The sequence below is a fragment of the Dermacentor variabilis genome, chromosome 7 (genome assembly GCF_050947875.1).
Source record: "Dermacentor variabilis isolate Ectoservices chromosome 7, ASM5094787v1, whole genome shotgun sequence".
In the NCBI taxonomy this organism is placed as follows: Eukaryota; Metazoa; Arthropoda; class Arachnida; order Ixodida; family Ixodidae; genus Dermacentor; species Dermacentor variabilis.
This window is the reverse complement of record NC_134574.1, coordinates 11,178,687-11,193,021: the sequence shown is the minus strand read 5'-3', so window position 1 is coordinate 11,193,021 and position 14,335 is coordinate 11,178,687. Positions and strand designations below refer to the sequence as shown.

At 45.2% G+C, this 14,335-nt stretch overlaps 1 protein-coding gene across 5 annotated transcripts in view; it reads left to right on the top strand.

The window, feature by feature from the left end:
- Nucleotides 1-12,827, top strand: part of LOC142587326 (egl nine homolog 1-like) — a 249,396-nt gene extending 236,569 nt beyond the window's left edge. For 3 of the 5 annotated variants that reach the window (XM_075698230.1, XM_075698235.1, XM_075698232.1), the window contains one exon: nucleotides 5,747-12,827. In XM_075698230.1, the coding sequence (XP_075554345.1) occupies nucleotides 5,747-5,956 (210 nt within the window). In that variant the 3' untranslated portion in view covers nucleotides 5,957-12,827. The remainder of the gene's footprint in view (nucleotides 1-5,746) is intronic. The other 2 variants (XR_012829463.1, XM_075698234.1) reach the window with 2 other exon arrangements.
- The last annotated feature ends 1,508 nt before the right edge of the window (nucleotides 12,828-14,335 follow it).

Below are 14,335 nucleotides of genomic sequence, written 5' to 3'. Positions count from 1 at the left end.
GGCTAACGAAATTTTGACAGTAAAGTTTCACTTTGCGACTCATTGCCTATCTGCACTGTCCCATTTCGCGACAACAATTTTTTTTGTACTTGAAGAAAAGAGCGCTACGAAGACGCGGACTAAAAGAAGAACATGTACGACAGACAAGGCGCTACTACCAACTAAATGTTTTTTTGGAGAAACAGGACTTTAAATAGATACAACCTAGAATGGCACATCGTGACATCACGACCTCCCTATCTCATTAGAAAAGCTATCTCTTTTTCGGTAAGCATCACTGAAGGGCAGCTAATGCACGTGTCCTCGGCCTTTGCAATGTAGAAAGCTTCTAATATCTCACATTCTAATCTATCTCTAGACCGTGCCACAAACCTGGTGTCGCGAAGATGCGGACAGCAATTGTGACGTTTACAATGTTCTGCCACATGGCCCCCCGCAGTGTTATTTACTGCCCAATTGTGCTCACGCGCCCTTTCATTAAAACACCGTCCGGTTTGACCGATATAAACCTGTTGGCAACTTAGGGGTATCTCATATACGACATTACTTTTGCAAGCCGTGTACTGCGCTGCATGTTTCTTCAGACATCTTTCTCAGCGCCTTTGATATGTGTGTAAATAGCACATATCACAGGAGGTTATCGTCGATTTTTGTGGGTTATCGTCAGCTCGTTAAGGCCAATAATCTGCACAACAGACAAAAGCGGGGAATGCGCATCACATCTGTGGTGATTAGGACTGTTTGGCACTTTCGCCAGTGCGCAGTGAAGCGGAAGAAAGACAGAGTCATTTATGTGCGTTTATAAAACTCAAAGCAACCTTTAAAATATGAATATATACAGAGAGTTGATGACAGCGTAACTGCAGTCAGTGTGTCCACGGGCTGAAACAGTCCTGGGTTGCGAGGCTCACAGTTCGGTCGTCACGGCACCGTGCGGTCACCCGTGCTGGAGCTGGCCGCGACGACCACGCTCGGGCCCCGTTTAGCACGGTTCTTGGATTCGGCACGCTCAGGAGCAGCAGCCAGGGGACTCTTTATTCTCCGCGTCCTCGATGTCCGGCTCGGACGCCGCTCACGACTGACGTGCTACAGTCGCACGTCCAGCACGACCTCAGTGCCCAGCTCGTATGCCGCTCGCAATCCACGTGCAGCGGTCACACGTGAGGACCTCGTCTAGCACAGCAACATCTGTGCCAGACTGAAACGCTGCTCGGCACAGCTCAGGTGCGACAGCTCGGGGACCGGCGACCCTCGGGACCGCCAGCGTCTCGAGCACTGGCAGCAGGGGCCCTGGGACGTCCACGCTCGGCTCCGCGGTCCTCCGCACGTTGCCACGGACGTCTCGCCTGGCAGGAACCCTCGCCTCGTTCAGCCCAGGAGCTCGGAGCTACTGCCCGCCTGGATCAAACACCGCGAGCGCAGCCTCGTGCCGCTGTGCTCGTGCACCCGTTGTCTTCCTCGTCGTTCACGGAGCTTGGTGGCCGCTCCGATCTTCTAGGGGCGACTCGCGGCACTTACATATGACAACATCACTTGGCACCACACGTGTTGACTGTAGTCTGCACCGATGGTGAAGCGTTCTCAAATCGGGAGGCCCATGGCAAGTTCCCACTATGTCTCCTCCCCTTTTTCTTCGATTGCCATATGTGTAAATGCATCTGGAGCCGAGGGTCAGCACGCTTTTACGTGATACTTTTGAGCCTGGCCTGTAAATCTAAGCTGGTCTTGGGAAGAGTCGCTTGAAGCTACGAAGAGAGACCACTGCGCACCTATGAACGGCGTTTGCAACAAAGGCCTATGAAATTTCGCAATGATGGCAGCCATGAACATGCAATGGTCCTCCCATGCACTCGCTTTTGTTAAAGGGACGATTTGTAGGCTTTATGAAGCTTGTGTGCCCGCTATGAATAGAGCTTTGTTAATTCGGTAACCACAACTTTAATACCCGACATGAATCCCTGATTAGGCCGTACGGGCTTGACAGTGTGGCCAATGGGGTGGCCGTGACAAAAATAAGCTGCCAGTCGATGTGACATTACTGTGTCAGTGCTCCTTCTGTTGTACTCGGGAAAAAAGAACTTGATTATCTCAGGGCAAACGGGTGTGTCGAATCAGCTAGGTAGGGCGGGAGATGAGCAAGATTGTTCTGAGTGATGTAAAAAAGAGGGGGAAAAAGAGAGGGAAAGGATTTTTTCACCTTTCTTTTTTTTTTCACTTTTTGCTTTTATGCCTTTATTCTTTTGGTTTGACACTGCTGATGACTGTTGCCTAGACCAAGGAAATATTTTTGGGTGGTCCTGCGCACTAGCAGCCCCCCCCCCTCCCCCTGTGTACATAAAGCCCTGTTTTCCATGAATAAAATTCAGTTGAAGTCCGGCGTTCGTGTTATCTTTCTCTTCTCGTCCATGTTCAATTGTGGGCTGGAACGATGTTTCATAATGCTGTAGTTCCCTCTTTCCACGTCACGTTAATAATTTTGAACGCTATTGTCAACCCAGATGAATCTTGTACCGATAGAGATCACGCGTCATGGGAACACTGCACCTGTCAAGGCACCAACCATTCATGGATCATACACCAAAAGCATCGATATTCGAATATTATATATTTAATTTGTGAATCGAATTATATTTGAAAGTTCTCGCACACCCCTGGTCTTACCCCAAGCAAGAAACACAGACTCGGATGCCAAGTCTATTCAACAGAAAGATCTTGGTGCCACCCTTGCCTGAACCTAATAATGCTCCTGCAGGTTTTGTGTTTTTCCGAGGCTCGCCCTCCGATAGACAGTCGGGAAAGGGCACAGCCCCTCCACTCCGCAACGCACAAAGGTGCTTTAGCAGGGTTTGTTGACTCTCTGCCGTGGCGCAGACGATGCTCCGGAGTCTGATCGCCTACCAGCACAGGTTTGTTAGCCCAAGATTCAGCACGGTGCAACAGTCAAGGTGCTTGCGGACAAAGGCTCACCACAAGACCGATAAAGTATGCGCGCCCAATGCGCTAGAGCTAACCACTTAGTGGTTCATCAAGTGCAAGAACGAGAAGTCGCATGAGCAAAGGTCCCGCGTAACCAGCTCAATGCAGGCCTGTGAGCGTCTGCTGCCGTGGCAATGAAGCACAAGGCAGAAGAGAGCTAAGTTAGGGTGCCCGGGGGCTGCCATTCGGCAGGCCAATCGGGGTACGTCCCGGTGACATATGCTCATGCAGTGACTCGACACCGGGAAAGAGAAGCACAGCTCGTGCTGGAAATCAGCTCCAGCGCACTAGCCATGTCCGTCATATTGCCAATTTCGTTCGTGGTTGCCAGAGATCAAGCTAAGCACAATGGGCTAGCTGGGGGACAAGGCGCACAAATTCATTATCAATTCATTCTAGAAGATATCCATTTAAAGAACCGCAAGGTAGGGAAGCAAGGCTAGACAACTTCTCTGCCTTGTTATCCATTTCGTGTATGTTTTCTAGAACAAGCTCTTGGATTTTGTTATTGACTTTGGCAGCTTTCCCAACTTCCTCTCTGACCCCAACACCACACTGCAGGAACATATGCATGTAGTATGATGCGAATTTGAATGTCCTGCATTGGTAGCACAAGGAAGGAGGCACAATTCTGATATTGTTTGCTGCGTGGCAAGTCTCCTCTTTGCAAGAGTCTGGTCCACGTTGGTTTCTGAGGCTGCAGTTTTGCTCAAATAGTCGGTCCCATCACCATTGGGGAAAAAACCATGCAGGCTGAGAAGCTTTTATGCTTGAGGAAGAAACCCATAAGAGTATGTCTCCTCATATTTCAACAGGTCGCTACTTGTTGCTTCACTAGCTGATGTCCTTTCCTGTCTGGTAGTTTCTTCACCTGATTTCTCATCTCTCTAGTAGGAGAGCAAATCAGAAAGTCTTTGCCGCTATTTTTTTAAGCTAAATTACAGCTGTAAATGTGAAGTCAACATATCCATTCCAAGCTGTGGACCTTTCTTGGACTGGTCCAGCCTTATTTGCCAGTAGCTCCACAGCATGGCACTGCTCTCAGTTGTTGAAGATGGCACTCGTGCTTCACACATCCACAGTGTACGGGCAGCGAAGTGTGATTCGTTTTCTATGGAGCAAGAGACCAACACCCATCGAAATTCACAGGGAAATGCAGTCTACGTATGGGGAAAGGTGTCTCGCTTTGAGAAGTGTGAGGTGACGGTGTTGCCAGTTCATAAAAGGCCGTGAAGACTTGCATGACAATTACTGTTAGGGAGGTTGGTGCAGCGCCGATTGACAACATGGCACAGGAACATCTCAAATTTAGTTCTGCGATGGGACAAATGTCGTAACCAGTGTGAGAACTATGTTGAAAAATATTTTCAAGTACGTAGAATAGTAAATATGTTTGTAATTACCTGTATGTACCTTATTTTGCCTAATAAAAGATAGGGGCAAAGGCTTTCTAGTTTGCCCTCTGAAGATTTCGACAGTTTGGGCAGGTCTCTGCTGACATGTGCAGACGGTTGGCACACTCCATGGATAGAAGGGTCACTATGTTTGTGATGCTCAGAAGGTGAACTGAGAAATTTGAATCCTTGGCACAGATTATAGTTTAGGCTGTAACTGCCCAGCATTTCTTGGACTCAATGCCATTGTATTGAACAGTATGTAGCATGAGAGCAGCTTAGTGTTCGAGATACTGAAAGGAAGAAAAATAAAAGGTGCTCATGTACAAACGAATGCACTCACATGCCCAGGAAGGACTATCACTGTAATGTCGCCAAATGTTGTGTTTTTCAGTTGAGCCTTTTTGGTGCTTTAGCAGGAGCAACTGACATCAATAATTTAATCATAGTTGGAGTTATCCACAGCCCTCGCACAATGCATGCTTACTTGTTGGCAGTACGCATGCCTTTCAACCGTTTTGGCTATTGTTTTTTTTACATGTTAAAGAAGCTGGTTCATCTTGGAATAAATTTTCCAGTTTGCTGTACAGTGCTTGCCCTTTTGTGTTTGTTTTTGATTCGTGTCCTCGTCTTCTTCGCACCACTTTAAGTTTTACACAAGAATAATGCTTTGGCTGGAAAAAATATGCCATATGGAGAACTTCCTCCTCATTGACCCTTATACGAGTGCTAAATGAGTACAGAAAATGACATTAAATTGCTAATGTGAGTTGCATGATGCCGCACGACAAATGTAGTTCATTTTTATTTAATGCATTCACTGGAAGCCATTCAATTGAGAAATGAATGCTCTTGACACCATACTTTGTGCTGTATAACTGAAACATTTGAAGCAGTGTCTGTTATGTATTGACAATTTATACATAACTTTCAACTAGAATGTTCCTATCAGGAGTTGTAGTGATGTGGCAGGCTCTATTTTGCTCCTGGGCTTTGGATTTGTCATGCAATGGCCAAAGTTGTATGTTCGGTTGCACTGTTATAAAAGACAGCAATAAACTCAAGCTAACAGCACCATAGTGTGCTTAATTGTACATTTCACGTTTTACTAAGGCAGAATAAAGCTGTAAATGAATATTTATTATAATTATTTCTAGAAATTTGCTCACTTAAGAATTTGGTGTCACTGAGATCATCATGTGAAATGTCATAAAATTTGAACTTGTGGCTGCGCTGCCGAAAAAAAATGTCATTTGGGAATGGAAGGCATTAACAACCGAATGTCATTTTTAATGTCCGTGTGGCACAGGTACTAGTGCAGGACCTGTTGGCACTTGGCCATTGTCTGTTTGCTTTCTCCCCTCCCTCTGCTGCAGCCAAGCAGGTGCCAAGCTACCAGCAGCAGGTCAGCATGTTGGAACCGTTCGCCTTTGCCAGCTACCAGCCAGGAAGCCATGACGTGGCCTCAGGATTCGTTGGTCACCAGTTCGGTGGACAGCGGTCATGACGGCAGGCTTCCTATGAGCAACCCGGAGTGCAACTGGAATAGCACCATCAGCAGTAGTATGGACAACTCTGTGAGCTGATGCGACATGAAAATTTGAAAGGGGGTCGCCAGCATTGCAAGCTTGAGCTTGGTGTTTGCCAATGGTTCATCCTGAATGCAGGGCTCTGCTGTGTAGACCATTAGCGCAGCTTACCATAGTGAGCATGTGCCATGCAGCTGAAAGAGAGGCTTGACCCCTGGGAAGACCTAGCTTCACCTGTCAGCCGTGTTCCATGTCTGAGGAAGCAGCGTGCCTAATAAGGGTCACATGCTGGTGAACTTGGTAAGTAATCTTACTGTGGTGGAACCAGCCAAAGAATGCAACACGGGAAGGCATACATGTGCTGCAGACTTTTCAAAGGCATAAAGTTAGTTGCTAGCTCAGCTGTTGTGAGCCATGTTGTATTGTAGGTTTCTGGCTGGTTCCACCACACTTGTTGCATGCCTAGGGAAGTGATCGTGGTCAGAAAAAAAAATTGTTTATGGCCAGCTGCTAATGAGCTGAAATGCACTGTGTAAAAGGAACAAAGAACGTGAGTTCACGTAAGCTGGTTTGGTTCCTTGAACATTTTTATGAGGGCACAATGTGCTGTGTACAATGGCTGCTGGAGCACTGCAGGTAGGTGGTTGGCCTGTGAAATTTGCTTCATAAAAACGTGTTGTTGGCCTAGTAAGTAGGAATTGCTGTGAGACGTAATAGCTACTAAAATAATGCGCACAAACCACAGACATGAAAGAAAACAAGATGACATGGGCAGCGTTTCCAACTGATGCTGCCCATGATTGTTTTCTTTCATGTCTGTGGTTTTTGTGTGTCCTGGAATTTGTTGATAACATTGCATACAATGAAATTCTGAATTGTTAATTTCTTCTTGCCTTTTGCAAATGCTCTCTATTCACTTGGAATTGTTGTGAACTGGAGGATAAAAAAATGTCGTAGTTCCGCGTAAAAGGTGAGCATCGATTGTGATAGCAAATTATTAGACAGCTATATGAAGTAAGGATAGTAACTTCTTGGTCATATACACATGTGGACATTCACTTACTAACAAAATTAACAAGCGTAGTGTCACAGGCGCACAGGCAAACATGAACACATCTCATTTTATTACCGCGAACACTCGCAATCGAAATGCTGGCATGAGAGAGAGCGGCAGCAGCAGCGAGGGAATTTACCTTCGTGCTGAATCTCACTTCAGCGCTAAGTGGCGAGAACACAGTGTACACAAAGCCATCAGCCCTCGGCATGCCTAGACTCTGTACCTACCACAAGTTGCTTTCAAAATAAGGCCCACACAGTCGTGCGATATGCACAGCTGCTGCCAGGGTAGAACTCCTCCGCCCTTACTGCCTTGAGTGCGATAGAAGACGACGTGCGTCCTCCCCGCCTTTCGTGCGCGGCGAGATCAAGCCACCGTCCTTCTCGGCTCACCCTTGCACGCATTCACTCGCACCTGCAGCATGTGGTGCAGATGCGATGTTATCACTTGGACTTTATGTGGCACATCACGGAGGCAGCGTGATGTTCCACGCATGTGCTGCAATAGAATTATGGAAAACAAGTTTGGTAAGTATAAGTTAGAGCATCAAGAGTTTGCATAGTCAAGCGCGAACTCCAAAACACCTGTTGGTGTCACCTTTACCAGAACATCAAGGGAGATGGTAGGAGGTGGAAGCAGTAATGAAAAAAATGTCACATTTGTTTTGAAAATGACATGATAAACAAAGCATGACAGAATAGTGCCTACCATTTTTTATGCTATAGCAATTATGTGGACACTCGAGGTGAATGAATGCCATCCCCGTGTTATTCTGTGTTCAGTTGAAGTGCGATGAGAATGAGTGGCCAGTGCAACGTATGCTGCAGGTGCAAATGTGAGCCAAGGATAGTGGCTGAGTGTGTGCTGTATTCCTGTCGGGGGGGGGGGGGGGGGGGGATCAGGCGGTGATCAAGCAAGTGCGTGTGTCCTCTTCTAGCCCAGCCGTGGCTGCACATGACAGTCCACAGAAATGAGCCGTGGCTTGCGTGCTGCATTTTGGAGACATTCTGCAGTGGGGGGGGGGGTGCAAGGGGGAAGGCAAGCCAGGATGATGGTTGGTGGCCTCATATGTGCTGTCTTCTTGCACACCTAGTGTTGGTGGTTGCATAATTGAAGTTTCAGAGATGTAGTGAAGTGAATGGCAGCGTGGAGGCGTTTGCCTCCCTGCTGCCCTTCGCCACACTGCCTTTGGGACCGTGCGTACTCGCACTCATCTAGTGAGATCTGTTCATGCTTGTCAGTGCACGAGTGACGACATGCTTGTTAATTTAATTAGTAAGCAAACATTTTCTGCATTTTATAAAGCCAGTAAAACAGGGAGCATTATTTTTTGTAACCGTCTAATACTTTGCTATCGCTATCAATGCTTTGCCTTTTGGATGAAACTGCAACTTTTCTTACAGCCACTATTATTACAATATTACTTTTCAACCCATGTACGAGTGTCACTAGTAAACTGTGTGTGTCAGGAAAGGAAATTTTATTTTCACACTGACACACTGTTGACATGTTACTGTGTGAAGCCATGAAGTGCAAACTTCTTTTTGTTCTATGGAGATCGTTCTGTAGCAGAGACTCTTACAAGGTGTGAGATGTCTTCTAGGCAACTAAGGTGACAGCTGTACCACAGAGTGTCGTTTCGAATAAGTTTCTTTTACTTGGAACATGCTGCAGTCAAGTAGACTGAGCAGGGGGGGGGGGGGGGGGAATTAATGATTGAACATTTATGCAGCCACATTTCTGAGCTAGACTAGTGTCTAGCAAAGTGCACTACATGTGTAGCTATGCAATTTAGAGAACTCAGTTTCAGTTTCAGTTTCAGTTTATTATTCGTTCATAACAATTTGTTACAAAATATGGTATACAGACGAGGGTCCCAAAGTCAGAGACTGCACCGGGACCCTTGGTCCCGGTGCAGTCTCTGAACTTGACATGTATAAGTAACAGTGTAATAAAGAAATGTGCTGCCCATAGCAGGTTTGTTTGTAAGGCAGCCTTAAAAACTATCAAGATGTGTACATTTGAACCCGGTCATATCGAACTTGCACAAAGAAGCCTATCAGTTCTATATAGGGCATAATTCTACATAAGTCCGCTAAGGAATTCGACGTCATAAAAGCACATACCATTTATAAAAGCTCTTTATTGATGAAACCAGCTTAGTTTTGCATGAACTAGTCCTGTATCTTCTGCTTGGACAACTTCACTGCCTGCAACAGCACACACCTCTCCACATTGTCTAAAGAGTCAGAGCAGCTAAGGCTGCAACTTTCCACATTCACGCAGAAGTGCCGGACTAGTGCGAGTTCACCAATCACCTCGGAGGGTGTCGGCAAAGGACCGTCATTGCTTTCCTCATTGTGCCCGCTTTCACTTGTGTTCGGTACGATGCTGGCAATGTAGTCTCCATTTTCGGGCTCTAACGTGGTCGCGACACCATCATCTGCACCCGCAAACTTGCCGACCGTTGATCTGTCAATGGCTTCCGGAAGTTCTGACAGCTCGCTCCTAACTTTGGCAACACCGGCAATGGCTTTGTCGCACTCGTAAGCATTGTCAGAATCATCACCGGGCACGCGGAAGCTGGCACGTCTGAAGCAGTTTAGGACGAACCATTTGCACATGGCCACCTCAACGTCTTATGCACAGCTGTGCGTACATGTCGGGCACCATAAGCACTGGGTCATTTGTCCGCATTAGCCCTAATCTTCCCCCTTATTCTTCAAGATCGTACTGATAGTACACCTCGGAATCTTGCATGCTGCGGCGACATTGGACTTCTTACTGCGTTAGATTTGATTTATGATTTCGAGCTTCACGGCAAAAGCTAAATTCTGCCGCTTCGCGCTAGCCTTCACGGCAGCACTGCAGGAAAGGGCCCACAAGGTGCAAACACACTGAGCGAGAAAAACAGCGAGGCAACTCAGACTTGCACCATCTTGCATGACGAGGGCGCAGGAGCCTCTGATTGGCTGTCTGAGCAAACGCTACGGGTGGGACAATGTCATTTTTTGCAGTGGGGGTGTCGCCAACTCGCCCAACACGGCGTGTTCAAGGCAGGGCTAAGCTGCGCCGCTGGTCTAAACCACTTTTGGGATGTGTCGCCGGGTTTCCCCACGACAACAAGGGAAAGCCAACTTCTAGAGGCACTTTTGTGCCATTTGATGTTCAATATATTCTGAGGTGCTGCTATTTTTGTTAAATGTAAATCTAATTTTTGCTATATAAGCTCACTGTAACATACCGTGTTAAGAAGTTGTTTGATATACAGGATAATTCGATGTAAATGGGTTCGATAGAGTCACTGTACCACCTGGCCCGATGCCTACATAAAGCTGTGTATATTGTTTATGTTCGCGCATTGCATTTGCTTTTTAAAGAGCTACCTTGGTTAAACCAACAAAACAATGATGTTGTACTTAAAGCCACTAATGGCAAATACCAAGTCGATGTAGGCGGTCAACTTACCATTCCAGAAACCTCACAGCGCTTGTTTCATGCCAAGAAAATACCTAGTTTAAGAGAAGATCGCATCTGAAGGGTCCCCATACCTTTAGTGAAATTCATATCTCCCACTCTTGAGCAAGGGAGTGGTGACATTGCATACGCCATCACCTCCCTTTACTGCCGTCGGTGAGTAAAATGGCACCAAACAGATGGTGCTAGAGCTCTTAGTGCAAAAGGTAAACGTGCCACGATGGCAAAATTGAGCCAGGACAGAGCGGTGAATTGGCTGCGGCAGCTGCTCTTGGTCAAGTGGCATGGACCGTTCAGGCATCCCCCGAAATCACATGACTTTCTCTGCTACTTGCAGTTCATGTGATTTTAGTGAGCCAGCGTAACCAGCTCAACACTCCGTGATAGCGAAACTACTGAAACAGAAAGCATGGATGGCGCCAGTGGCGAGCGAAAACTAAACCTGTTTACCGCCCGCGTCATTGTCGAAGGCAAAGTCAATTACTTCTTTTCTTCGACAAGCCAGGTATAACTGGACAAGTAGCATTTTCTTCCATCTTATTATCTAATGCAATTTATTATTATGAACCTTTGAGTATTAGGGACAGAATACAAAGGAGTACCTTTGTCTTCGGGCTAGTACCTGAACGTTGCAGGGGAGTCACAAATCGTGTTTTGCATTTACCTCAGTTATTAAATATCTGTTCATGATAACATTGACATCTTAGACATTCTCTAACATTAATCTACCATTTTAGCATGACTTAATATTCAATAAATAGAAATAGTACTAAAAGAAATCAAACATGGCTTGGTCAAGAGGGAAAACTGCTGGCTTTCACCTAGCAGTGAATTTATTTAAGAAGTGAAAAACTTGTGCTGGCTTCACATGTACGGAAAAAGTACCAAAAGCGATACTTAGCAGTTTGTCTTTACAGGCAATGAAATTTATCACCAAATCTTATTATGAGCAACCTTGTCTGCCCTTCCTGAAGTTGACCAACTTATCACTAAGGAAATGCTTGTCGGTCTCCCCGATGAAAAGATTTCCCCTGAAAGCTCATGTGCAGTGGTGTCCCTGCTTCTCAGCATGTGAATTTCTTCAGAATGACAAAATATGCTCCCATCTTTCGCAGTGAGTCAATTGAATTCATTTTATTAACCAGAAAACCTTGTGACTCGTCACAGAGACTATCAGTTGAATATTATCGAACAAAGATTAGAAATTGGTTGCTGGGAAAATGTTTGTGATAGGCTTTATCGCCTGTGATACAAAACGTGCCAAGTATTGTTTTTAAATGTGTTGTAGCATGTTGTGGTGGGTGCGACCGTTTCTCCTCACAGCTCATTGCAGCTGGATGTTGGCACAACAGCTTTGTGAAGTTGCACATGCCTGGCTTGTTGGACGCTGCACTTGTGACATCAGGTTGGAGTTGTGGGGTTTGATTATCTAGCTATGGTGTGCTGCCTTAATTTTCAGAAAGAAATGACATTGTGAGCTTAGCTCTCCTCGAATCCATATTATTGTTCACTGGACTCGCGCCTAGTTTTCTGTTGACCATTACTGAAAATTCTTTGCTGGCTGATGCACTATCACAAAAAAAAGTTTCACGAACAAGCCCACTTTTTATAGGCTTTTATACGTCCAGCTGTAGTCTTCAACTATGGTCGCAATTAGGAAGCTTATGTCTGTTGTGCTTTGTGTTTCTAAGTTTCTGACATATTGCTCTTCTTTACCAAGCAAGCATTGTTGGAATGTTGTGTTTAAATTTTTAGGCACCGAAATATTGCATAACATGAAGCCTCAAAGCGGTGCCCTTGCAAATTCAAATCGACAAAGTCCTCTTGTGAGCCCCCTGTGGATATTTCTTGCAGAGTTGAACTCTTTTCTTTTATTAGGCAGTAGGAGCGGTCTGAGCGGAACCTATTGTTGAACCTCTATATAACAAATGTGCATAATGAATTATCGCATATAACCAAGTAAATAAGCATTGTCTCACCACTATTGCAGTGTAACATATATATATGTTTAAAATGACTATGGAATATAACAAGGTTCCAATGTTTTAGGGAGCCATTGCTGCTACCATGTATAGCTGTGTATTTGCATATGTGCTTAGCCAGTGTTTTCAGAAAATGTGTTCATTTCTGGCATAACGTGACAGATGTGTTCACTTTGCTATGGTGTGCAGATAGAATGGGCTAATAAGTTAATAGTTTTCTGGATGGCTTTGTTGGGTACAACTGATAGGGTGCACACCAGTATTTCCATGCACATTCTGTTGACCTAGGCTGCAATCATATATGCGAGTGAAGTTGGATTCTGTTCGCATGCCTGAATACAGAAGGGCTGGATTGAGATTGCAGCTGTGCTCTGTGCAGCTTATGTAATGCTAATAAATGTATGACATTTTCTGCACTTGTTTGGATCGTTTAGTGCAAACACAAGTTTTTGTCGTGTTTCTTATTAGCGTCTCTGGCAGATATTTTTAAATAGTACCTCTAAAACTTGTGCTGAGACCGAAATCTGTTTCGTATAGAGTTGCCTTTGAGACAGCTGACTATTCTGTGTGAACTGTGTGAAGAAAATTATCATAAAAGTGCGTAAGCTAGCAGTTATGTCGCAGTTATGTTGAATTGCAGTTAGGTAGAATATGTAAGTTGCTATATTAATTTTGTGTGGTCTCTGATTAGGCACTCGTCACCAGATGTTGCTACCAGTGTTGTGCGTACCATACACCTCTACAGTTACCGAGTGAAACATGTTGGCACGAAGTTTTCAGACACAATAAAATGTCACTAAAGCTCTCTAATTCCAGGATCACACTGCATAGTGGACTTCTGTTCAACAAGCATTAGGATGGTGTAGCAATGCTCAGGTTTCCTTCCAAACTAGCAGATGAAGCAGGAACTCAGATGGCATGGTTGATAGTGCGCTATCGTGCTTGACAGGTCTGCACGCTCACACGGTCATTGTTCTTTACAAGCACGCCTCTTATGTCACAGGGCACGAAGTACTCCTTGAAATCGAAACCGCTACTGGTCGTGGGATAAGAGCATATAACTACACAATTGTCGCGTACTGGAGAAAGCGAGTTTCTTTAGCACGATTACTGGGTCAACAGCTACTGATTCAATGCAACAAACAGAGCCCAAGGAATTTTCTGTCAGCACTCCTTTATTGAGTGAAATGGGGAATAAACGTTTACTCACACATGTGGCGTGTCCATGGAGTTTTCTTTCCTATAAAATATTGCCCATCTATATAAAGTCAGCACTAGTGAGATGGAAAAACTGGGTGTTTCTTCATAAGTGTGTGATCTGCATCGTTTCAATGGTTTATTTAGTTATACCTGTCAGCACGAAACTGCGCGCTGCGGGAAGGTGGAAAGATTGACCCCAACATCATGGAAACTAGTTGGATCCATTGCCAGGAGGGTCTCCTTTGAAAGGCATTCGATTTCTTTGAATGGGAGTTTTATACAACAATAGTGCACAAGTACAGAGGACACTTGAAAAAGCTGTACATTGCATAAAAGTACTGTAAAAGAGTGACATAGTGGAATGGAGTATGAAAGATGCTGCATTGTTAAACCATTGCCCCTGTGAGCAGCCATGTCATGTCCTAGCAAAGCAAAATACACAAGAAAAAAAATAGAATACGTATAGCCAGACTGTGAACCAGAACAACAATTTGCAGCCCTTCAAAAGACACTAAAGTGAAAAATTATTTCTTCTGCATCAGTAAATTACCGTTCTACAACACCAAAAACACCACTCTTACAACGATAAGACATTTGGTAAGCCAGAAAAAGTGCAAAAACGAAATACGGGTGGCGACGCCTACTGAAGTTCCCGCACCTGGGGGCTGTGACGCCTTGGATTTTGATGGCATCTTCTAGGGCCTACTAATTATACATAGC